Below are 24,511 nucleotides of genomic sequence, written 5' to 3' on the forward strand. Positions count from 1 at the left end.
AGGGGTCAGGGGGACTGGCCACTTCCCTGTCTTATTCATACTCTATCTCTTTCTTTGAAGCCCAGCAAATTCATAAACATGGAATCAGTGGTTTTATACAAACTGGGTGTCTTGACTATTGTCTTTCATTGGTCCACTCACTCTCCTATTTATTTTTTTAACTTTTGGACCCTGCCTCTTATGTTTGTTCATTAGTTTCTTACAGAACCGCATGCAGACCTTCGCCAATCAGAAAATTGGAAAAATCTACCTAACCCTACACAACAACCCTGAAACCTGCCCTTGCGAACCAGAAGAAACTGGAACCCTATAAATACACCCCTACTCCAACTGCCCCAGGGAGAGGTTCACGAAGGAGGCCCCCAATAGGGATAACAGCAGGAAGTAGCTCATGCTTTGTACAAATTTCTGAGAAATATGTTATAATAATTAAATTAAATATTAAAGAAAAAAAATAAAGTCCAAACTTGCTTTTATAGTAATTAAATGAAATAAATACAACAAAATTAAATTTATTCTGACATTAAAAAACATTTTTATGTTACATTTTCTGAGTTATGCTTTTTAGAATTTGTAAAAAAGAGGGGTTAAAAAATAAAAAAACAGCAAAAAAGTTATCTTTTTATATATATAGATAAATTCTTAGTAAGATTTAGTAAATTCAGAAGATCCTGGCACAAATGTGTTAAGTTTTTTCATTCTTGTGTTTATGAGAAACATAAGCCTGATGTGTCCTAGCGATTTCTTCAATGTTTGGGCATATATTTGAAAGGCAAACTCTCATTTCCTTGTCAATATATTGAAGAATTCCTCTCTTTTTACTCTTAATTGTGTTGAGTGCAGAAAACCCCCACCATACATATCATCTTAACTTTACACCAAACAAAGGATAGAAGAAACTTGCCTCCAGTCTTTCTGGGGAACATGGAGGGTAATGTAAACAATCCAGCACCACAGCTTAACAGCCTTTTGCAAACTAATCAGGCAAGTGATGTGGGGGGTTGAGTAGACTGTCAGCTTACAGCCTGTCCCCCAAAAATCTAAACTCAAAAACCCTGTTGGTTTTTTGGTCCCCAACAGGCACATATTTCTCTGAAATACCATAGGCACATCTGGAAATATTCTAGGGGGCACCAGTGTGCCCTGGCACACACTTTGAGAACCACTGAGTTAGGGTTAAGGTTGGGGTCATATCTATGATCCCACACTCAAGCCAGTGACCTTGAGCTTAAGCTGGTGAGTCTGTACTCAAGCTGAATGAGCCCACGTTCAAACAACCTTGGGGTTTCAAACCTGGGTCTTCTGCATCTCAGGCCAAAGTTCTATCCACTGCGCTATTGCCTGGTCAGGCTGATTACAGTTTTTCATAGCAAAAAGGTACTATTTGAAAGCAGTCAAGGGGAGAAATAGTAGGTCAAAGTCAAGGTACATTCAAAGAGCTCCTGAATACCATAGTCAGTCATATTACTTGAAAAATTCCAAGGTTTTAGATTAAAGTCTTTCACCCGGGACTAAGGGCAATGACCACTCTGCCTTTTCATCATACAGTGCTGATACCTGCAGTTGTGGGTCTCTTTATTTAACATGGAAATTATTTATTCTGGTCATCCAACAGGTATTTCAGCATTGTACCAGGGCTACATCCTGACGATCTGGTCTGGCTAGGGGGTTAAATTCTGTGTGGTATGAGTCTACCCTATGTTTATACCTTCTCCCTCATTCTGATTGGTAGTGTCCATCTTCTCCTGAATTCTTAAGTCTGGCTCCCACAATATCCTCCGACCGGGTTGTACATATGAGCTGGATTCTATTGTTCCTTTGAGGTTTATTTACTTTCCTTCACTAACCTGTTTAATAATTCCTGTTTTGGATGTACTGAGATTGGACTCTGCTGTGGGCCTGCTGAGCAGAGGGTTTCAGCACAGCCTGGATGGGGAAGGATGTGCGTCAGACACAGTTTCATCTGAAGATCTGCAAAACCCTTCACCAGGGAGTGTCTTAGTTTCCTGCAGCTGCTGCAACAAGCTAGGGCACACGCTGTGACAAAATCATACACATACTGAGTTATTTATTATTCTGGAGGTAGGGTTTGAAATGGGGCTAAAATCAAGGTGTGGCATTGCTACCCCAGAATTTAGAAGAGTTGGAAGGGGAGGAGGAGGAAGGAGAGTGTATCGGAGGAAGCAGCTGCTGGGATGTAGGGTTCACGTGCTTTGGAGTGAGTCTCCAAGGGAGGAGGCTGTGGAGGAAGAGGTGGCGGCGGTGGCGGTGGTCCTAGCGGTGTCCGGTGTCCGAGGAGGCAGGTACGAATCAGCTGCAGGCGGAATCGTGGCCAACATGGCGGTGCAGGGAGTGGAGCAAAAATCAAATCAAAGTAAATCTTGTAGATGATAATTTTACAGAAGTAAGAGGATAAATAGGAGGGCCTCCAGACACAACATGGGAAGGAGGGAGATATCAACTAGAGATAAAAATGCCAGAAACATATCCCATTCATAACCTAAGGTCCAGCTTGTTTCTAAAATATGGCATCCTAACGTTAGTTCTGTCATGGGTGCTGCTTGGCTCGCCTGAAAGATCAATGAGCAGCAGTAGTGAAGGCGCTCCGCTCCCTGTTGTTGTCTTTGCCAGCGCTGTTGGAAGCTGTGTAACCAGATGATCCCAAGATGCAGAAATAGCAAATCCATACCCACAAAACCCTGAACCTGTAGACAGCTTGACTTTGGGCACATGTGTATTCTGGAAACCCAGTTTTTACTATAGCGTACACACACACACACACACACACACACACACACACCTATTTGTATGGGCCGTGCAAGGAATGCACTAATAGTGGACATGTCTTCAAAACCACGAGAGGTAGAAACTGCGACAGAATCGTTTCTGAGTACCTGAGGCGCAGTGAGAGAGCTGCTGATACTCTAGTCAACCTTTCTCCTTTCCTGAGAGGTGTCAACATCTGTTATTTTTAGGATATTACATAGATTTTTTTAAAAACTGGCATTCTTGCTTGAAATATTATCCAGGAACCCTTGGAGACTGAGGAAAAAAAATTCCTGCTGTGTAAATAAAGCTAATTAAACATCTGTGGAAATTTAAAAAGGGGAAATACCTTAGTTTACTTTCTTGCTTAATAGTGTAAATACCTTTGAGCTAAGTGAAACCATAGTAAAAACATGCTACTTTAGTGTTTAGCAGTGTACCAAGAGTACTAAGAGTTTGCTTTAGGATTTTTTTGAATAATTAACATAATATTTTGAGCTTGTCAGGGCGATTCAAATAGTTGGTGTTGCATCACAGCTACCCTAACTGCTTTCAGCACGGATCCTCCACACCTGTGACTTCACGTGCAAGCTTATACCTGACTTCTTAGGGTGAGTATCTGAAAAGACCATCATTTAAAGCATTTGAGAATTCTTAAATATGAGATGTATTCAGAATTGAAGATGGTAACCTATTCAGAGCCTTTTAGTCCTACTCAGCAGACTAGGGTATCATATCTACTTTTTCCTTCTTTCTGCACACAGCTAATATCTTTCTTTTTCATTAGTTAAAAATTTTTTTCCCATTGATTTTGGAGAGAGAGAGAGAGAGAGAATAGAGAGTGGGACACACACACACACACACTCACACACACACACACAACTCATTGTCCCACTTAGTTGTGTACTCACTGATTACTTCTCATTCATGCTCTGAGCAGGGATGAAATTTGGGATTCGGCGTGCTGGGAGGATGCTTATTCACTGAGCCTTGATAGGTAATACCTTAAGAGCAAAGTTCTCTGTATGTGTAGTGGAAAAATGTGCTGAGGGGCAGTGTCCCATGCCTTATTTTAGGTTGTCCATGTGGAATCTTTTGCCACAACTCTTTACTCTTCAAAATGTTCCTATGTGAAGTAACAATGTAAAAATGGGGCTGCCAGTTTTTCTCTTAACAAAACCAGTCCACACTGGCTTTGTTGCAGTATTCTCAGTGTTTAGAAGGAATCCAACTTTGTTTTTCAGTGATTTTGACATATTTCTATTTTAAAGCTGATGATAATTTTCTTTGAAACTTGAAAGGATGAAACCAACTCTTTGCAGTATTTTAGGCTGATTTTGGCTTTCTAGAGATTGCTTTACTGGATACGCTTTACTGGATACTTTAAATGTCACTCTTGTTTGTACTTCCTCCTATTTACACACAACAGCCTGTGCTGGTATTTTACTGTACATGCTTCAGGTGCACAAGGAGTAGAAATGTGTTAAAAATCTAGCTTTCTTTATTATGGTTCTGATAATATGAAAATTGAAAACTTTACCTTCTCCGCTACCTAGACTTTCTATTTGTTTTAAAGTTACATTTCATTCTAAGTTAAAAAGTTTAAAAATTTTTAGTTTTGCAAGCTCAAACACTAATGTGACTATTTTATGAAGGTTGAAGTGAATTTATACAAGCTGTTCTGCACATAGAAACAGAGTTCTTATGCCTGACCAGACGGTGGCACAGTGGATAGAGCATCGGACTGGGATGCAAAGGACTCAGGTTCGAGACCCTGAGGTCGCCAACTTGAGTGTGGACTCATCTGGTTTGAACAAAGCTCACCAGCTTGGACCCAAGGTCGCTGGCTTGAGCAAGGGGTTACTCAATCTGCTGTAGCCCCACGGTCAAGGCACATATGAGAAAGCAATCAACGAGCAACTAGGGTGTCGCAACGAAAAACTAATGATTGATGCTTCTCATCTCTCTCTGTTCCTGTCTGTCTGTCCATATCTATCCCTCTCTCTGACTCTCTCTCTCTCTGTCTCTGTCTCTGTAAAAAAAAAAAAAAAGAAGAAGAAAAGAAACAGTTCTTATTAAATTTTCAGGATCAAGCAAATGAATACAAATTGATGGAATCAGAATGAATTATAATAAGACTGTATGTTGAAAGTCCTCTTATAAAAGATTTGCTTTCTTCAAGTGTTATTTATTCTAAAAATAAATTTGAACTGTAAATTTAGTATAATTTTATTTGATTTCTTAATAATCTTACAAGCAATAAAAAAAACATTGTTAAGTATATTGTAATGTTAAAAATGTGAAGGTTCTTCCAAAAACTTGTAAGGTTTTCCTAATCAATAGTAAACTCTTGTAGTTGATATTATTGCATGCTAAACACAAGTGCTTATGTGTTTTCCTTATATGACCTTTTTCCTTTTATGTTTGCTTAAGCAGGAATTTTTTTCTTTTTATAAAAATTATTTATTTATTGCCTGACTAGGCGGTGGCGCAGTGGATAGAGCATCGGACTGGGATGCGGAGGACCCAGGTTCGAGACCTCAAGGTTTTTTGCATGAGCAAAAAAAAATAAAAAAGAGCTTACCAGCTTGGACTCAAGGTCGCTGGCTCAAGCAAGGGGTTACTCGGTCTGCTGAAGGCCCGCGGTCAAGGCACATATGAGAGAGCAATCAATGAACAACTAAAGTGTCGCAATGAAAAACTGATGATTGATGCTTCTCATCTCTCTCTGTTCCTGTCTGTCTGTCTCTATCTATCCCTCTCTCTGATTCTCTCTCTCTGTCTCTGTAAAAAACAAACAAATACATTATTTATTTATTTTAGAGAGGCAAGGGGAGAGAGGGAGAGAGAAAAAGAGAGAGAGAGAGAGAGAGAGAGTGCGGCCATTGCCGCAGAGCAGCTTTTTAATCGGAGCGACGAGCATTGCGAGCAGGAGCAGCAGGCGCATGGGGCCCAGCCTTGCCACCCCGTTGCGATGACCAGCGTGGTGAAGACTTTGTACACACTGCAGCCTCCCTCAGCGCTGAGCGGCGGCCCGCCCGCAGACACACAAACTCGAGCCACTTATGAGAGTTTATTACCTGTTAGGTCCAAAGAAGTTGATGTTTTCAGAATTCTTCATTCAGAAGTTTCAGAGAATGATGTTACAAAACTCATCAAAACGCGACAAGAAAATGGGCAGATGAAAGCTGCTGATATAGCCATCAAGCAGAACATCAGAAAGAGCTCTAAACCATTGAGTAAGCAGAAATCAGAGAAAGAGCTCAAGGATAAGAACCAGATCTTAGAGACCGTCAACAATCAGCTGCCCCAGAAGTTGACTGAAACTCAGGGAGAGCCGAAGGACCTGACACAACAGGTGGAGCTGCCGGAGAAGTTTCAGGACAACTGTTTGGCAATTTTGGAGAGCAGGGGCCTCAACTCCGGCAGTGAAGCCCTGGCAGCCAAGCAGGAGTCCAACAGGGATCACACGGACTCTGTGTTGCTGTTAGAAACTTTGCAAGATGAACTGAAGCTTTTTAACGAAACAGCCAAAAAGCAGATGGAGGAGTTACAGGCCTTAAAAGTCCAGTTGAAGATGAAAGAAGAGAGGGCCCGATTCCTGGAACGGCAGACCTTGTGTAACGGTCAGGTACATGACTTGACAGCAGCCCTTGAGGAAATGGAGCAGCTGTTAGAAGATATGTGATGAAAAGCAAGTGGCCAATGGACTCTTTCTTGGGGATTAACTCAGAAGAAGCCACTAAGGACATCTGCTTCTTAACCATGATTTTCTAGGACTCACCATCCCCAGATGTAGTAGGATTAAGGACAGTTTATGCTGGAATGGCGGTTCCTCCATTAAGCAAGTGTTCTCTGAACCTCACATGTACATAATTGAGGTCTACGGGGGGGGGGGGGGGTGTTCTGGAAGCTTGAATCAACAATAAAGTGACACACTGTTAGAATCAGGAGACTAAACCAATCACAGCCAGAGGATCCAAAAGGAACATTCAGAAATGTGGGAAGAAGCCCTTAATTATAGAGTGGAGCACAGGTGCTGCACAGGAAACATCACTGAGGAGCCATGCAGTCCCCTTCTAATTTGGAACACATTCTGTCCCATCCTGGCTGGCTCTATACCTCATTGTAAATTTATGGACTTAGTTACTTGAAATAGCTTAATAAATGGGGTGATGGTGTAGATAGCAATAACACCTAACTGAAATGTACCATGGAGCTTTTAATCTAAATCACTTCTGTGATTTATTTATATATATATATAAATAAGTGCCAATTTAAAAGAGAGAGAGAGAGAAAGAGAGAGAGAGAGAGAGAGAGAGAGAAGGGTAGGGGGAAGAGCAGGAAGTATCAACTCTCATATGTGCCTTGACCAGGCAAGCCCAAGGTTTCAAACCAGCGACCTCAGTTTTCCAGGTCAATGCTTTATCCACTGTGCCACCACAGGTCAGGCAAGCAGAAATTTCTTTATATGGCTTTGGCTAGCATAGTCTTGACACACAGAGGTTGCTGGTTCAATCCCCAGTTAGGGCACATTCCTTTCTCTATCTCTTTCTCTCCCTTCCTCTTTTGCTAAATCAATTAAAAAAATAAATTTCTTTATACAATAAAAAAAGAGGCCGGCCTTTACCTATGAGATGAAGTTAAGGATCTAGACATGTAGAAACTATTGAACATTTCCAGGTAGGTCTTTAAACAGAATCACAGAGTTCTTGTGGAGATGGTGGGCAAAGATATTTGAGTAGGGAGGCAAAAGGAGGAGATGTGAGGATGGACCAGGGAGAAGGAGAAGGAAGGTGATGTGATGAGTGTCTATGAGCTGAGGAATGAGGGTAATCTTCAGCAGCTTGAAAAAGGCAAGGGGTAAGTTTGTCTCCAAGAGTCTCAGGAGAGAGCACAGCCCTGAAGACACTCTGATTTCTCCCAGAGAAACTGATTGGAGATTTCAGGATGGAAGACAGAGGAAACTTGGGGGTTATTCATCCAGAGCATCACTAGCAACCTGACACAACATATACATCAGCAAAAAATGTTACATTTCTGAGGAATGAGCATTAAGACCTAAAATTGTTTATTTTCTCAGAGCTGCTTTTGATACTAGGTAAACAACAGTATATTCACTTTAACTTATTTATTCTACTGTACAAACATTTATTTAACCAAAGTTCAATGTGAAAATATACATGACTCACATTTATAGTGTAGTAAACAGGTGCTGTGGAGAGGCACTTGTAGAGGCAGTTGGTCTCTCTGGTGAACACAGCCATTCCTTATATTTATACTTGTTCCAAGGTTTTTAACTTGATGATACTATTTCCTCATATTACCACCCATTCCAATATTGTTCTGTTGCCCACTAGTTGCCATCTCCACACATTTTTCTATTAAAAGATTCATAAAGAAAAAAAAAAACTCCAACCCCCCCCCCCAAACAAGAACAACAAAAAAACAAGATTCATAAAGGAATCAAATCTTGGCTATATTTCTTGAACATGCCTGCCATTATTTAATTTCAATGATAACTTCTTTTCCATAATTCTTTTTTAATTGGGAGGGTGAGTTTTGCTCATTGTGGTACTCAGCAAGCTCAAAAATAACCCCAAAGCATGCATTTTTTTTTTGACAGAGAAAGAGAGAGAGTCAGATAGGGACAGACAGACAGGAAGGGAGAGAGATGAGAAGCATCAATTTTTCATTGTGGCATTTTAGTTGTTCATTGATTGATTTCTAAATATGTGCCTTGACCATGGGCTACAGCAGACCTAGTAACCCCTTGTTCAAGCCAGCAACCTTGGGTCCAAGCTGGTGAGCTTTGCTCAAACCAGATGAACCCATGCTCAAGCTGGCGACCTCAGGGTCTCGAACCTGGGTCCTCCTCATCCCTTTCTGACACTCTATCCACTGCGCCACCACCTGGTCAGGCTGCATTTTATTTTTAACAACAAAGCCTGAGCATTTTAATTTAAACATTGTTAATTTTAAATTTACTTGCTGCTTTCAGAGATAGGAAAGAGGAGAGAGAGAGAGAGAGAGAGAGAGAGAGAGATATCAATTTGCTATTCCCTTTAACTATGCATTCATTAGTTGAATCTTGTATGCACCCTGATGGGTGCCCCTAGCATTCTCCGTATCCGAGTACACCTACGCCTTCCTCAACCTCATTCCCACGGGCACAGTATCTTTACCTTTCTCTTTCCTAAGCTCCAAGGGCCCCTTCTTTTCCTCTGTAACTTGTTTCCTAAGCTTGTTTCTTCTACGACTTATTACTTCTCTGTGACTTTCTAATAAACTTTCTCTTATAGTTGGAAGAAAAGAAAGCTTTCTGTGTAGCTAAAGTTGACCTGAAGAATGTTTCTGGGACCTTGAGATACAGGACACCACTCAAAGGGCTCAAGACACAGTGAAACCTGAAGGTGAGGCTTCCTAATTTCAAGAGGCTTTATAAATTTCAACCTGAGAAAGCTGAGGAAAATATCTGATGAACGTCCCATTCTGCTGTACCAACAAAAAATCATGCCAAATCATGTGAGAGCAGCCATATTGTAAGGTGACCAATTGTCCTCCTTTAGGGAGAACAGTCATTCTTTTGTAAGTTCCATCCTCCCTCGAAAAGTGTCCTCCTACATGTCCTCCTTTTTGATATTGGAAGACTAATCTGTAAATGTCTGTATTTGATCAATGCAGAGTCGATCCGTTGCGTGTGATGTGACGTATTTGTATTTGACATGACGATTCGTCAAAGATCAGTACAGTTATACCTATACCAAAGTAAACATTGAAGAGACATTTCACACAATTTCAAACAATGTTTTCATCTTATTTATTAACCTGATATACTTATTCTTATTTCAGGCAATACACAAAGATTGGCTCACTACTCCATAACTTAATTGAATTTCTGTCTGGGAAATTGGCTTGTTTTGTTTTCCTAAATTAGTTGAGATTTTGTAAAACACGACTTCCCTTTAAAAGTAGGCACTACTCAATTAAAAAAAATGACACCATAATAAGAAAGTTATGTAGTAATAGAGAAGTATGCTTTATTAGAACAAGGTTAAAAGCTGTTTATTGTTTCTTACTACATTTAACTTGGATGAAAAGATCTTTTGTCATTAACATGTAATGAAAAGATTGTTTTGGTGGTGGCGCAGTGGATAAAGCATAGACCTGAAAAGATTGTTTTGTTACTGATTTTTTTTTAGTTCATTAGTAAACAATTTTAAAACTTTGAAAAAAAAATAAAAAGGATCAGTACAGTGCAGAGAGACACGATTATGAGATGCATGCATTCTGCACAGGAGACCCTGAGAGAACACGAGATATACCAAGCATGCAAATGGCTTTGTGTACGTCTTACTGAAACACAACACGGCACATACAACATTGTACACTCATGATTATTTCTTTCTCAGTGAATATTCATTCGTAGACAGGTAAGCACATTTAACATTTTATTAATTCATTATCTATTTAATAATTCCAAATACATATAATATTATTTACAAGTATTTTCCCAAAATTTGAGTTTTAAAGTGGAAATCTAACCTCAAACCATATCTATTAATAACACATTTTGATTAAATAGTTGCATAAAACAGACATTTTTAAATTAGAAAATGATAAATACACTGAATATCACTCCAAATTACTGGGTTGTTTTTTGTTTTTTTTTAAGAGACAGAGAGAGAGTCAGAGAGAGGGATAGATAGGGACAGACAGACAGGAACGGAGAGAGATGAGAAGCATCGATCATTAGTTTTTTGTTGTAACACGTTAGTTGTTCATTGATTGCCTTCTCATATGTGCCTTGACCGGGGGACTTGCTCAAGCCAGCGACCGTGGGTCCAAGCTGGTGAGCTCTGCTCAAACCAGATGAGCCTGCGCTCAAGCTGGCGACCTCGGGGGTCTTGAACCTGGGTCCTCTGCATCCCAGTCCGATGCTCTATCCACTGCGCAACCACCTGGTCAGGCAGTACTTTTGTTTGATATTTAGTTTTACTAAATGAGTACTTTTTTCTTACAATTATTATTAAAAATAATAGGCATGTAAGCATAATTACAATATAAAATATTACAAATCTTTATGTATTTATCATATATAGTGTATTATTGTTGCAATGAATAAAATGTTTCTTTTATTTACGATATTGTTTTCTTCAATTTATTTTTGTCCTCCTTTTCATTGTAAAAAAGTTGGTCACCTTAATTTTGTGAGATCAGAAATACTCTTCCGTGGAGATGACATTTGATACAAGGGAAGGTGACTGTAGAGAGAAATGTAATGTCTCCAATGAAAACTCCAGAACACAGTTGTATGGCCAGGGGCTGTGACCACCAAGCATGGGGTCATTATTTCTTTTCCCAAAACCACTAACTCATCCAAGTTTCCTAGAATCAAAAGTTTCTAGCTCTCCAGCCTTATTCACCTCTGTTCCCCATCTCCTTCTCTCTGCACAAACTCTGCACAAACTGGTTTCTCCTTCAGCACTCAGCTGTCTTAGCTGCTTCTCCTCTGTAGTGCTGATGACAGGATCTGAGAGAGTGTGATCCCCCACATCTGCCTCATTTTATAGCGTAGAAATTAAAGCCTTTAAGCCAATATACAAATAAAGAAGTCTCTGATACAAAGTCACTTATCTGAGGCATAAATGGGGATTCCTCATAAGAGTGCACCACCTCACATCATGCAACAGTCAAGGGTGTGGGGGAAAGCTTAGTTTTGAAAAGATCTTAGTATTAAAAGGGTGGGAAAGGCTTAGTCTTAAAACTAAGCCTTAAGCTATAAGGACCCTGCCTGCTTACAGCCTGTCCCCCACACCCCATGCAAACTATAAGCGAGCAAACATATGTATCATATTTACCAACTTATTTGACCTACAGCAAGTGTGGTCTTATTCCTCTTGTCATGGCACCAAGCATGGGGTCATTATTTCTTTTCCTTTATTTTATTTTTATTGTGGTAAAATGCACACAAGTAAAATTTGTCATTGTATCCATTTTTAGGTGCACAATTGGTTGGCATTAAGTATACTCAAAATGTTGTGTATCCATAAGCACTATTTATTTCCAATGTGATTTTGTGTTTTAAACATTTTAGGATAATCTGGTTGCAAAGACACTGTCTTCAATTGTAAGCAGTAATTAAACCACAGTCATTGCTACTGGTTTGGAACATAACCTACAAAATGATATTGTTTTTAAACACTTCGCCACCAACTGGTTATATAGAACTGGAGCCCTCTTGCCCACTATAAATATATGCAGCCTCTCAATTAGCAATTAAACATCTGGTTTAAAAACAGCACTGAATATTTCTTTGACCATATTATTAATCTGTTAGTGATATCCTTACCTCATCTATGAGAAATAAATGATATCCATTAAGGGCTTTCATGGCTTTGTCCTTTGCACATGAAATAATCAAAGCTTGAGAAACACAATATGTGTTTTTTTTCTTGACTCAGTCTCAGCTATGTTTTCATCCCTTGGGAGTCGGCCACAAGTTAAGTAATGAGACCTGTCTGCTCCTCCCACAGGCAGAAGTGCTCCTGGCCAATGAGCGTGTGCTACGCCATCCAGCAAACCATCTTAATCATCGCCTTCGGGCCAGACTGACAGGTGTGACATCCTGCAATGCAAATGTCCAGGGTCTCAGAGATACAGGGGGCCCTCCCACAGTGTGGGGCAGCACCAAGAGGTGGAAAAAAGCATACCACACTTTACCTGGTCAAATAACAGGTTTTGAAAACAGTGCTTGGAAAAGGTTTTAAATAAGAATTCTAAATATTTTGAAGTTATTTTTATACCTGTTAAGCAGTGGTGGTATTCAAATAATTTAACAACCGGTTCTCTGCCCTAATGACCATTTTATGTGTAAAAAAATGATATACTGAAAGGTAGTCTATTATTTCATGCATTTAATATTTAAATACAAACAATAAAAGAGGTTAACAAAACTAGATTATGCTATGAGTTTAAAAATATTCATGAAAAATATTAAATAATACCTGACTGTATAGCCAGAAGCCAGGGCCACCACTACAGCCGCCCGGCCCATGCAGGTTCACATTGGATTCGGACAGTCGGTAAAGAAACAACGGAGCCAAAAACTGGTGGGCCATAGTCTTTAATCCTAGCTTGCACCTGGCGGGCAAGTAAAAAACACACACTGGGCTCCAAAACCCACTCACATTCAGTGCTCACAAAGCTACTGACTTATCCGAGTTTCCTAGAATCAAAGGTTTCTAGCTCACCAGCCTTATTCACCTCTGTTCCCCATCTCCTTCCTTCTTCCTGTACAAACTCTGCACAAACTGGCTTCTCACTCAACACTCCACCATCTTGGCTGCTTCTCCTGGCCTACTCCATATGGCCTCCTTCTGCTCTCTGCTCTGCTCTCTCCTCTAATGATAATCTCAGGAACCAAGAGCGAGCAAACTCCCGTTCTGCCCCCACTTTATAGTGTAGCTTCACAACCTTTAATCCAATATACAAATAGGGAAGTCTCTAATACAAAGTCACTTATCGGGGCATGATGGGATTGTACCACCCCACATTGAAAAGGGTGGGAAAGGCTTAATCCCCAAACCAAGTCCCAGGCTACAAGGATCCTGCCTGCCCACAGCCGGCCCCCAACACACATTAATATCACCTGGGCAACAGCCTCCACGTGGGCAGCGCCATCTTTAACAAAGTGAGCATAATACATTTTATCTGCCCAACACTGACAAAAACAATAAAACTGTTATTTAAGGTATTTCCATATACAAAAAAGATATTTCCATATTGCTTCTTGATTGGCGTCCTCACTTGCAATTTTTTTTCACCTATGGACGGAATGAACATTACTACCGGTGCTTAGAATACACTGTTGCACAGATGAATGTTAAAAAAGAGTAAGCAGGCCCTGGCCGGTTGGCTCAGTGGTAAAGCATCGGCCTGGCGTGCAGGAGTCCTGGGTTTGATTCCCGGCCAGGGCACACAGGAGAAGCGCCCATCTGCTTCTCCACCCCTCCCCCTCTCCTTCCTCTCTGTCTCTCTCTTCCCCTCCCAAAGCTGAGGCTCCATTGGAGCCAAGTTGGCCTGGGCGCTGAAGATGGCTCTGTGGCCTCTGCCTCAGGCGCTAGAATGGCTCTGGTTGCAACAGAGCAATGCCCCAGATGGGCGGAGCATCACCCCCTGGTGGGCATGCGGGGGTGGAGGGGTGGGGGGAGGGTCCTAGTCAGGCGCATGCAGGAGTCTGTCTGACTGCCTCCCCCTCCCCGTTTCCAACTTCAGAAAAAAACAACAACAAAAAAAGACTAAGCAATGTACATTTGTGATTTGCACAATGGGCGGCTGCCCAGGCGCCTACCTTAGAAAGAACCCTGATTACAAGTGCCATTTTAACAACTGGTTCGCCAAACTCAACAAAAAACTAGATTTCAATTCTGCTGAACTGGTGCAAATGGGCTGAATCCCACCATCGTTGTTAGGCTGAATAATGACCACCAAAGATATCCCGAGTCTCATCCTAGAATTTGTGTATTGTCCATTTACATGACAAAAGGGACTTTGCAGATGAGATGAAGTTAAAACTCTTGAGATTGGGAGAATGTCCTGGATTTTACTGGATGGAATCTCGGTATTTTTATGAGAAGGGCAGAGTGAGGAAAGGCTGTCTGAAGCTGTCCACGTGCAAGGAAGAAAGGCCGCCTCCCAAGCTAGTGTCAAAGAGATGGTTTTCCCGGGGCCTCACAGGGCGCAGGACTGTGACTGCCTCGTGAAACATACAAATGCTAATAACACGTCAAAAAGTATCCGGTCCTAAATTTTTCCTCATTGTGACATAATCTGCTAACCAAAGATTCCTTTTATATCAGGCATACAACAGCATTTTTATTTTTAGGTAATATGGTTGCTGAGCCGTCAGCTTCAGATACAATAAAGACAGGCACAGAGAGCGTCAGACTTAGTTCAAAGATAAGGGTGAGGAGTCTCAGAACCAATGCAGAGGAAGCTTGGTTTCTGATGAATGTCAGTACCACTAGGGGGCGCTGAAGGCCTTGGGTATGAATAGAAGTCTCGCTAGTTTGTACCTGGGAGGGCAGCCTCTTGGGGGGAGGTAGACCCGGTGAAGGCAGCGGGAGGTCGTAAGGATACTTGTAATGAGTGCTGGAGTGTATCCGCAGGGAAGGGAGCAGTTGAGAGGGGCAGACACTAGTTTCCAGAGCACAGAGTCCTGCTGGTGAGGAGAGGGAGCCAGAAGAGCAGACCCACAGAGGAGCAAGGGACAGACAGGGAGAGAGGACACAGAATCCAGAGGGGACTAAGAGTTAGAGCAAGGTTCAAGGTATTGGGACAGGCTAGGGGAAAACTGGAGCCCAAGGCTTGAGCACACATTCCTCTCTAGCGAAAAAGGGACTGAAGGAGGGGCATAGGGATGGGTCAGCCCAGAAGACGTTTCCAGAGAGTATACCAGCCAGGGAGGGGCAATGACATAGGGCGTGGGGGTGGGACCGGAGCGTAGGGACTGCGGATGCAGGACGAGGGCAGGGTTTTAAGGGTCCAACTCAGACTTGGTGAGCCGGGTAGGTGGCTCTCAAACCGGGGCTGATGTCAGGCCATTGCAGCGTCACCCGGCAGCGTTAGAGCAGCAGTCTCCCCGCCCTCATCACCAGCTCGTCCTGTGGCCAAGATTTTGATTTCGAGTTTGCAAGAGACCTGGCGGGTGAGAGGAGAAACTCCCTGACGCGCCGGGAGCCAATGAAGAGGATCCTGGGCGCTGGGGGGGGGGGGGCGTGGAATGGAGGGAGGTCCAGGGTTCGATGACCTTAGAGTGAGTGGAGCCCCCAAAACCATAAAAAGCGCGGAACACCCGGAGAACTAGAGACAAATCAGAGGGAGACAAATCCAGGAGGACTCAGCACCATTTCCAGTGTTCTTTCTTCAGACGTTAAAGGCTCTCTATACAGTATAACGTGCTGTTCCAAACACTAATCCAAACTGGCCTGTTTAAAACATACCTTTTCCGTCACGACAGGTTTGATGCTAAACCCTACTAAGATTCAGAAATTGTGTGAGTCAACGTGCCCCAATTCGTCCAGTTTTAAAGGCTCTTTGCCGTCAGGAGCGTGTAGCACACTCCTCTTACAGTCACCACAAGCCAGATGCAGCCATCAAAAGAGCCACACCTGACTCTCGAGCCATAGGTTCCTGACCCCTGCTCCAAGGGAACAAAAGGACATCAGGACAGGATCCCGGTTTTGTTTTAAAGTGACAGGGCTTTTACTGTTGCTGTATGTAGAGGTTGATATTTGCAGGCTTTGTTTTGAATGAGAAGACACATTTCCAGGTCAGCCCAGGAGAGGTGTCCCCAGGGAAAAGTTGTTCCCCTCATGTCCTTTCGTCTCCACAGTCACTGGGACCCATGCAGGGATTCCTTCTTCTGTGACTTCGGAGATCTGCCACCACCCTGCGTCCCCACACATGTGTACCCTGAAGGGCAGCCCCTGGGTGTTGGACGCTCAGACCACTGACAGGTGGTGAGGCTGGAATTTAATGAGACAGAGGCTGCAAAGTTTCCCAAGGAAAGGGAGGGTCGGTTCCACATGCCCAGCACAGGGGAGTCCAGCTTGGGGGTCATGGCCCAGGGCTGTGTGTCAGGTTCAGAAACTGTGGTAAGATATGGTGTCTTTTAGGGAAATGAGATTCCTCAAAAATTTAAAGTAGAACTACCTTACAACCCAGCAATTCCACCTCTGGTGATTTATCTAAAGAAAATGTAAGCACTAATTCAAGAACAAATATGCACTCCTATTCCCATTGTTAGATTGCTAATAATCACCAAAATTTAGAAGCAACCTGGGTATGCATCAAGAGATTAAAGGATATATATTATGGAATATTGCTCAGTCAAAAAAGAATGAAATTTTGCAATTTGTGACAATATGGATGGTCATGTAGATCATTATAATAGAGAAATAAGTATTACACAGAAAGACAAATACTGTTTGATATTACTGTATGAGGATTCTAAAAAGGAAGAAATATGAACAAACAAAACAAAACAAAATCAAGCTCATAAATTCAGAGAATAAACTGGTGTTTTCCAGAGAGACATGGTGGGAGGATGATAAAAATAGGTGAAGAGGATTAAAGGATGCAAGCTTCAATTTATAAAACTCACTGGTATGTACCAACCAGTATAGAGAAAGTAGTAAAACATATTGTAATAACTTTGTATGATGAGAGGGTAACTGGACCTATTGTGGAGGTCATTTCCATAATGTATATAAATAGCAAGTCACTACATTGTCCACCTGAAACTAATAGAATATTGTAAGTCAATTGCACTTCAATTAAAAAAGACTTAAAGATACAATGAGATTCCATCTCACATCCATTAGGATATCTATTACCAAAAAACAAAACAAACAAACCCCAGAAAATAACGAGTGTTAGCAACAATGTAGCATGGTCAGAATGCTTATGCACTGTTGGTGGTAATATAAAATACTGCAGCCACTGTGGAAACTAGTATGGCAGGTCCTCAAATAGTTAAACATAGAATCTTTATTATATGCGGCTTAAGTGTCTGTTTGTCGCTGATAGCTTATTGGTTGCTTGCGTAACTGTACTAGCCAATGGGGTGAAGTTGCCACGACTGAATGCAAATTGAGCGGGTCAGGGGGAAGGTGAACATTTGTTTGCATTGGCAATCATCTGCTTTTGAAACAATTTAAGGCTGAACACAAATTGAGTGTGTCAGGGGGAAGGTGAACATTTGTTTGCATTGGCAATCATCTGTTTTACATAAAAACTAAGTCTTAACGTAATTTCTTTTAAGAATGCCTCCTAAAAAATACAGCACTGAAGAGGAGAGAAAAGGAGCTAAAGCTGCACAAAAACGGCTTTCTCAACAAAAAGAAACCACTGAGCAGAGAAAGACAAGGCTTGCTTCAGTCGCAGAGCAAATGTGTCTTTCTCAGCAAAATGAGACTGATGAGCATAGAGAAACAAGGCTTGCCTCAGATGCAAGACAAAAAAGCCTGTCTCGACAAAATGAGTCCCTTGAACAAAGGCAGGAGAGAAATGCAAAAAAATGACAGAGTAATGCTGACTGAAACACAAAAAGGATTAAAACAGTTTCAAATGGAGAAACTTTAATTTTTGAGCATTCCTCTGGTGACATGAATATTAAATGTGAACACTGTCAGTCCTTAAACTTCAAGCTAGAAACTAATCGATTTGACCGTGGCAAGAAAGGATTTTCTTAATGTTGCAAGTACGGAAACATTGTAGTTCCACCAATTGAGAATTATCCACCACTCTTGAATAAATTATTGACTAACCAGCATCCAAATAGCAAACAGTACATGGATAGCATTCAATCCATTAATAGTTTGTTTGCTTTTGTGTCCATGGAAAATCACCTTTATTTATTGAGTTAGCGATGGCTTTTAAGAAATGTACCACCAGTGGTTTCCTTCATTGCACTCTACTTTAAGCAATTAAGCAAGTAGAAGGGGGAAACCCCATGGGGCACTAAGCAAAGGGGCGTCCTCGCCGCCTGCCCTGGGTAATTCAGTTTGAATTAGCAGACACCTTTGCACAAATCATTTTAATTACAATTTATAATATCTAGAACAGCAGTCATTTCGTATGACCGCCGGGCTTTCTAGTTACCATATAACCCAGCAATTCCACTTCTGGGTATATAATCAAAATAATTAACAGTAGGGTCTCCAATAAATATTTGTACATCCATATTCATAGCAGCTTTATTCACAATGGCTAAAATGTGAATGTCACCCTAGTGTTCATCTATGGATGAATGGGTAAGCAAAATGTGATATGATATGTACAGACAATGGGAGATTACTCGGCCTTTAAAGAAAGAAATTCTCTAATAGCCTACAACATGGATAAACTTTGAGGGTGTTATGCTAAGTGCAATAAACCAGACACGAAAGAGCAACTTCTCTATAATTCCAAGTATATGAGGTACTTAGATTAATTGAAATTATAGAGACACAAGTTATAATAGTGGTTGTCAGGGACCAAGGGTGGGGTGGGAGTAAAGATTTTCTTGTTTAGCAGGTAGTGTTTCAGTTTTACAAGAAGGAAAGATATAGGGACAGGTGGTGGCGATGGCTGCACAACATGAATGTATTTAATATCATTGAATTTACCTTAAAAATTTTAAACACCAAATTTACATTATGTTATTTTATCACCATAAAAATTATTATTATTATTATTATTATTATTATTATTATTATTTTTAGAGAGAGGAGAAAGAGAGAGAGAGAGAGAGAAGGGGGAGGAGCAGAAAGCATCAACTTCCATATGTGACTTGAAAAGACAAGCCCGGGGTTTTGAACCAAGGACCTCAGTGTTCCAGGTCAACACTTTATCCACTGCACCACCAGAGGTTAGGCAGAAAACAGTTATTGATGAAATGCATTCTTTTTTTTTTTTCAGGGACAGAGAGAGAGTCAGAGAGGGATAGATAGGGACAGACAGACAGGAATGGAGAGATAAGAAGCATCAATCATCAGGTTTTTGTTGCGACACCTTAGTTGTTCATTGATTGCTTTCTCATATGTGCCTTGACCGTGGGCCTTCAGCAGACAGAGTAACACCTTGCTCGAGCCAGCGACCTTGGGTCCAAGCTGGTGAGCTTTTTGCTCAAGCCAGATGAGCCCGCGCTCAAGCTGGCAACCTCGAGGTCTTGAACTTGGGTCCTTCTGCATCCCAGTCCGATGCTCTATCCACTGCGTCACCGCCTGGTCAGGTCATAAAAATTATTTATAAAGTCATGTCCCTCAATGTGAATGCTAATGGTACAAAATTAAGACGTTATGAAGTGCACCATCTGCCTCTCTTGGTGGCAAGGGTGGTTGATTTTTAAAAAAATGTTGCCTGGTTCCCTTTCTGTGACTTTACAGTTTTCAGACATTCTGAGGGGGTTCACTGCTGCCCTACCTGAAGTGTGCTCATGAGAGTGAGACATTTTTGTGCACCTTAATATTGTTTCCTTTGTCGTACTCTGTTAATGCCATGAGTAACTCTCCTTCTTCCTTTCCCGCTATAGACTACATGCTTCAACATTAAGGCACTAACTTAGTTAGTGAGTTTATTTGTTTGTTTAATTCAGTTAGAGGAGGGGAGACAGAGACAGACTTCTGCATGTGTCTGGACAAGGATTCACCTGACAAGCCCATTAGGGGGTGATGCTCTGCTCATCTGGGCTGTTGCTTCCTTGATCAGCAACTGAGCTCTTAGGGCCTGAGGGAGAGGCCATAGAGCCATCCTCAGTGCCCGGAGCCAACTTGCTCCAATTGAGCCTCAGCTGCAGGAGGGGAAGGGAGAGAGAGAGAGAGAGAGAAAGAGAGAGAGAGAGAGAGAGAGAGAGAGAGAGAAAGAGAGAGAGAGAGAGAAAGAAGCGAGAGGAAGAGGGGTGGAGAAGCAGATGGGCATTTTTCCTGTGTGCTCTGACAGGGAATAGAACCCAGGACATCCATACGCCAGGCAGACACTCTACCACAGAGCCAACCGTCCTGGGCTAACTTAGTTTAATAGCTTCAGAAAAGACAAAAGTTTTATTTTATTTTTTTAAAGATCTTATTTATTTATTTATTTTAGAGAGAAAGAGAGAGAAGGGACAGAAGCAGGAAGGATCAACTCTTATATGTGCCTTGACCAGGCAAGCCCAGGGTTTCAAACTGGTGACCTCAGCATTCCAGATTGATGCTTTATCCACTGCGCCACCACAGGCCAGGCCAAGGCAAATGTTTTTAAACACAAGGAGAGCTCCAGTGTTCACACAGGGCCACTGAGTTAGGGAGTCCCCAACACAGCTCGTCTGAGCTGTCTTCCTCCTCAGCGTCCTTGTCCTTGTCCATCCTTTATTTCACACTGCAGACTCTTTTTTGGTTGTTGTTGTTCATGATAGTCCTTTATTATCTTTTTTTTTTTAAAGAAAATTAAATTCAACAGGGTGACATTGATCAATAAGAGTACATAGGTTTCAAGCAAACATCTCTATAGCATTTGAACTGATGATTGTGTGGTGTACCCATCACCCAAAGTCAAGTCACTTTCTGTCAGTGTGTACTTGTCCCTCTTTACTGCCCTCCCCTATCCCTCTCCCCCTATACTGTAGACCAGGGGTCCCCAAACTACGGCATGCTGGCCACATGCAGCCCCCTAAGGCCATTTATCTGGCCCCCGCCACACTTCTGGAAGGGGCACCTCTTTCATTGGTGGTCAGTGAGTACTGACCACCTGGAATACTGTATGTGGCATCGCTCACGTACAGTACTACTTCCAGTGACGCGGGACGCACGTGTCACAGCTCCGGAAGCGCGTCATATCACTTGTTATGGCTAGCAGTGACAAATATGGAACCGGACATGGACCATCTCATTAGCCAAAAGCAGGCCCATAGTTCCCATTGAAATACTGGTCAGTTTGTTGATTTAAATTTACTTGTTCTTTATTTTAAATATTGTATTTGTTCCTGTTTTGTTTTCTTTACTTTAAAATAAGATATGTGCAGTGTGCATAGGGATTTGGTCATAGTTTTTTTTATAGTCCGGCCCTCCAACGGTCTGAGGGACAGTGAACTGGCCCCTGTGTAAAAAGTTTGGGGACCCCTGCTGTAGACTCTTTAGCTCTCTGAATCTCTGCTCTGTCCCTCCACCTCCACACTTATACCTCCTCTAGCTCCTGCACTAGTCTTCCCAGCCCTGACAAACCTTTCCCTTCCCACCTGGGCCCCTCAGCTACAATGAGTCATTGGAGCTTTGGGCCTCCTCCCCATCATGGGCTCTTGAGCGGCTCAGAGGCCCTGAGACCAACTTCCTGAGGCTGAAATTGGTGGCTGGAAATGGGAAGTGAACCCACAAACTACACACACTTCATACTAATCACAGCCAGAAATTCCCCTGTTGAGGCAGGATTTTTTCAAAGCCTCAGGGTTCTTAACCTCAAATTTTCCCCTTAAATAATTTTTATTTAATTGTATTAAAAAACACATAACATTAAATTTACCATCATAACTAATAGCTTGTACACACAGCTCAGCAGTGGTTTATATATTCTCATCGTTGTAAAACAGATCTCTAGCACTTTTCCATCAGTAAAATTGAAAATCTGTACAATTGAAAACTAATGCCCCATTACCTCCTCCCCCAAGTACCCTGCAATGACCAATTTTCTTTTTTTCTATAAATTTAAATACTTGAGATGTCTTATCTAATTGGAACACACAGTTTTGGTTTCTGTCTTCTTGTGACTGTCTCGTTTCACTTAGCATAATATCCAGAATTACCTTTCTTAAAAAGGCTAAATAATATTCTGTTACATATATTTATAACCCATTTTCTTTCTCTGTAATTCTGTCTCTGGACAATAGGGTTGCTTCCACCTCTTGGCTATTGTGAATAATGCTGCCATGAACATGTTTTTGTTTCTGGGTTTTTTTTCAAGGACAGAGAGAGAGAGTCAGAGAGAGGGATAGACAGGGACAGACAGATAGGAACGGAGAGAGATGAGAAGCATCAATCATCAGTTTTTTGTTGCGAGACCTTAGTTGTTCATTGATTGCTTTCTCATATGTGCCTTGACCGCGGGCCTTCAGCAAACTGAGTAACCCCTTGCTCGAGCCAGCAACCTTGGGTCCAAGCTGGTGAGCATTTGCTCAAACCAGATGAGCCTGCGCTCAAGCTGGTGAGCTCGGGGTCTTGAACCTGGGTCCTCTGCATCCCAGTCCAACGCTCTATCCACTGTGCCACCGCCTGGTCAGGCACTGCCGTGAACAGGGATGTGCAAATATCTCCTCAAAATCATGCTCTCAATTCCTTTGGATATGAGCAGAAGTGAGATTGCTGAACCACACAGTACGACTATTTATTTCTAATAAAACCTCTAGGCTGTTTTCTACAGTAGCTGCAACATTTTCATACTTCTACAAGTGTCTTTGGAACTCGCCGAGTCATAGGGTTTTTAATTTTTTTTTTTTTTTTAACAGAGACAGAGTTAGAGGGAGGAATAGATAGGGACAGGCAGGGATGGAGAGAGATGAGAAGCATCAATCATCAGTTTTTCATTGTGACACCTTAGTTGTTCATTGATTGCTTTCTCATAGTGCCTTGACCAGAGGCCTTCAGCAGACTGAGTAACCCCTTGCTCAAGCCAGCGACCTTGGGCTCAAGCTAGTGAGCTTTGCTTAAACCAGATGAGCCTGCGCTCAAGCTGGCGACCTCGGAGTCTCAAACCTGGGTTCTTCACATCCAAGTCTGATGCTCTATCCACTGTGCCACCACCTGGTCAGGCTAATAGAAATTTTATCAAATATGTAAGTAGTTGAGGACTTTCACAGCATAAGCAGGGATGTCTTGCCATTTATTTGATTCTTCTTTACTTTCACAAATGTATATACATAACCACATCCTTGGTTGATTTTTTCCCTAAATATTCTACTCTTTCTGATGTTATTGTAAATGAAACTGTTTTCTGTTTTGTTTTGTTTTTTTCATTTTTCTGAAGCTGGAAACAGGGAGAGACAGTCAGACAGACTCCCGCATGCGCCCGACCGGGATCCACCCGGCACGCCCACCATGGGGCAACGCTCTGCCCACCAGGGGGCGATGCTCTGCCCATCCTGGGCGTCGACATGTTGCGACCAGAGCCACTCTAGCGCCTGAGGCAGAGGCCACAGAGCCATCCCCAGTGCCTGGGCCATCTTTGCTCCAATGGAGCCTTGGCTGCAGGAGGGGAAGAGAGAGACAGAGAGGAAAGCGCGGCGGAGGGGTGTAGAAGCAAATGGGCGCTTCTCCTGTGTGCCCTGGCCAGGAATCGAACCCGGGTCCTCCTCACGCTAGGCCGACGCTCTACCGCTGAGCCAACCGGCCAGGGCCTGAAACTCTTTTCTTAATCCCATTTTGAGTTTGGTCATTGTGGTTGCAAAGATGGAAATGATGCTGAGTGTTGATTTTGTTTCCTGCAACTCTGGTTTATTTATTAGTTCCAAAAGTGTGTGTGTGTGTGTGTGTGTTTGCAGTGGAATCTTTAGGTTTTTGTACATATAAGATTATGTTGTATTTATTTATTTATTTATTTATTTATTTATTTATTACAGGAACAGAGAGAGAATCAGAGAGAGGGATAGATAGGGACAGATAGGAACAGACAGAGATGAGAAGCATCAATCATCAGTTTTTCGTTGCAGCACCTTAGTTGTTCATTGATTGCTTTCTCATATGTGCCTTGACTGCGGTCCTTCAGCAGACTGAGTAACCCCTTGCTTGAGCCAGTGACCTTGGGTCCAAGCTGGTGAGCTTTTTGCTCAAGCCAGATGAGCCCACACTCAAGCTAGCGACCTCGGGGTCTCAAACTTGGGTCCTCTGCATTCCAGTCCGATGCTCTATCCGCTGCGCCACCACCTGGTCAGGCTATGTTGCCTTTTAAGAGCAATAATTTTTTTTATTTATTTTCAATTTGGCTAACTCTTATTTTATCTTTTTGCCTAATTATTCCAGCCAGGACTTTCAGTAGTATGCTGAATAAGCGAGGAAACCAGCATCTTTGTCTTTTCACGATTTTAGTAACATTGTTGGTGTTTCTACATGGAGTGTGGTGTTAACTGTGGGCTTTCATGTATGGCTTTACTATATCTGGTAGTTTCCTTCTATTCCTACAGTCCCTGAAATTTGTGAAAACCATAACCACTTCTCTCTAGAGATTTTTTTCACAGTGA

The 24,511-nt window shown here is 42.1% G+C and overlaps 1 protein-coding gene and 2 pseudogenes across 1 annotated transcript; 2 read left to right on the forward strand and 1 right to left on the reverse strand.

The window, feature by feature from the left end:
* Window positions 1-924: 924 nt before the first annotated feature.
* On the forward strand, window positions 925-2,898 carry LOC136381495 (ubiquitin-conjugating enzyme E2 K pseudogene; annotated as a pseudogene).
* A 2,763-nt stretch (window positions 2,899-5,661) lies between these two features.
* LOC136380843 (small kinetochore-associated protein-like) lies at window positions 5,662-6,648 on the forward strand. Its single transcript, XM_066349035.1, has one exon. The coding sequence runs from the start codon at window positions 5,741-5,743 to the stop codon at window positions 6,452-6,454; it is 714 nt and encodes a 237-aa protein (XP_066205132.1). The 5' UTR covers window positions 5,662-5,740; the 3' UTR covers window positions 6,455-6,648.
* Window positions 6,649-8,042: 1,394 nt separating this feature from the next.
* On the reverse strand, window positions 8,043-8,336 carry LOC136381001 (small nuclear ribonucleoprotein G-like; annotated as a pseudogene).
* Window positions 8,337-24,511: the final 16,175 nt, after the last annotated feature.

Source organism: Saccopteryx leptura, chromosome 9 (assembly GCF_036850995.1).
Source record: "Saccopteryx leptura isolate mSacLep1 chromosome 9, mSacLep1_pri_phased_curated, whole genome shotgun sequence".
In the NCBI taxonomy this organism is placed as follows: domain Eukaryota; kingdom Metazoa; phylum Chordata; class Mammalia; order Chiroptera; family Emballonuridae; genus Saccopteryx; species Saccopteryx leptura.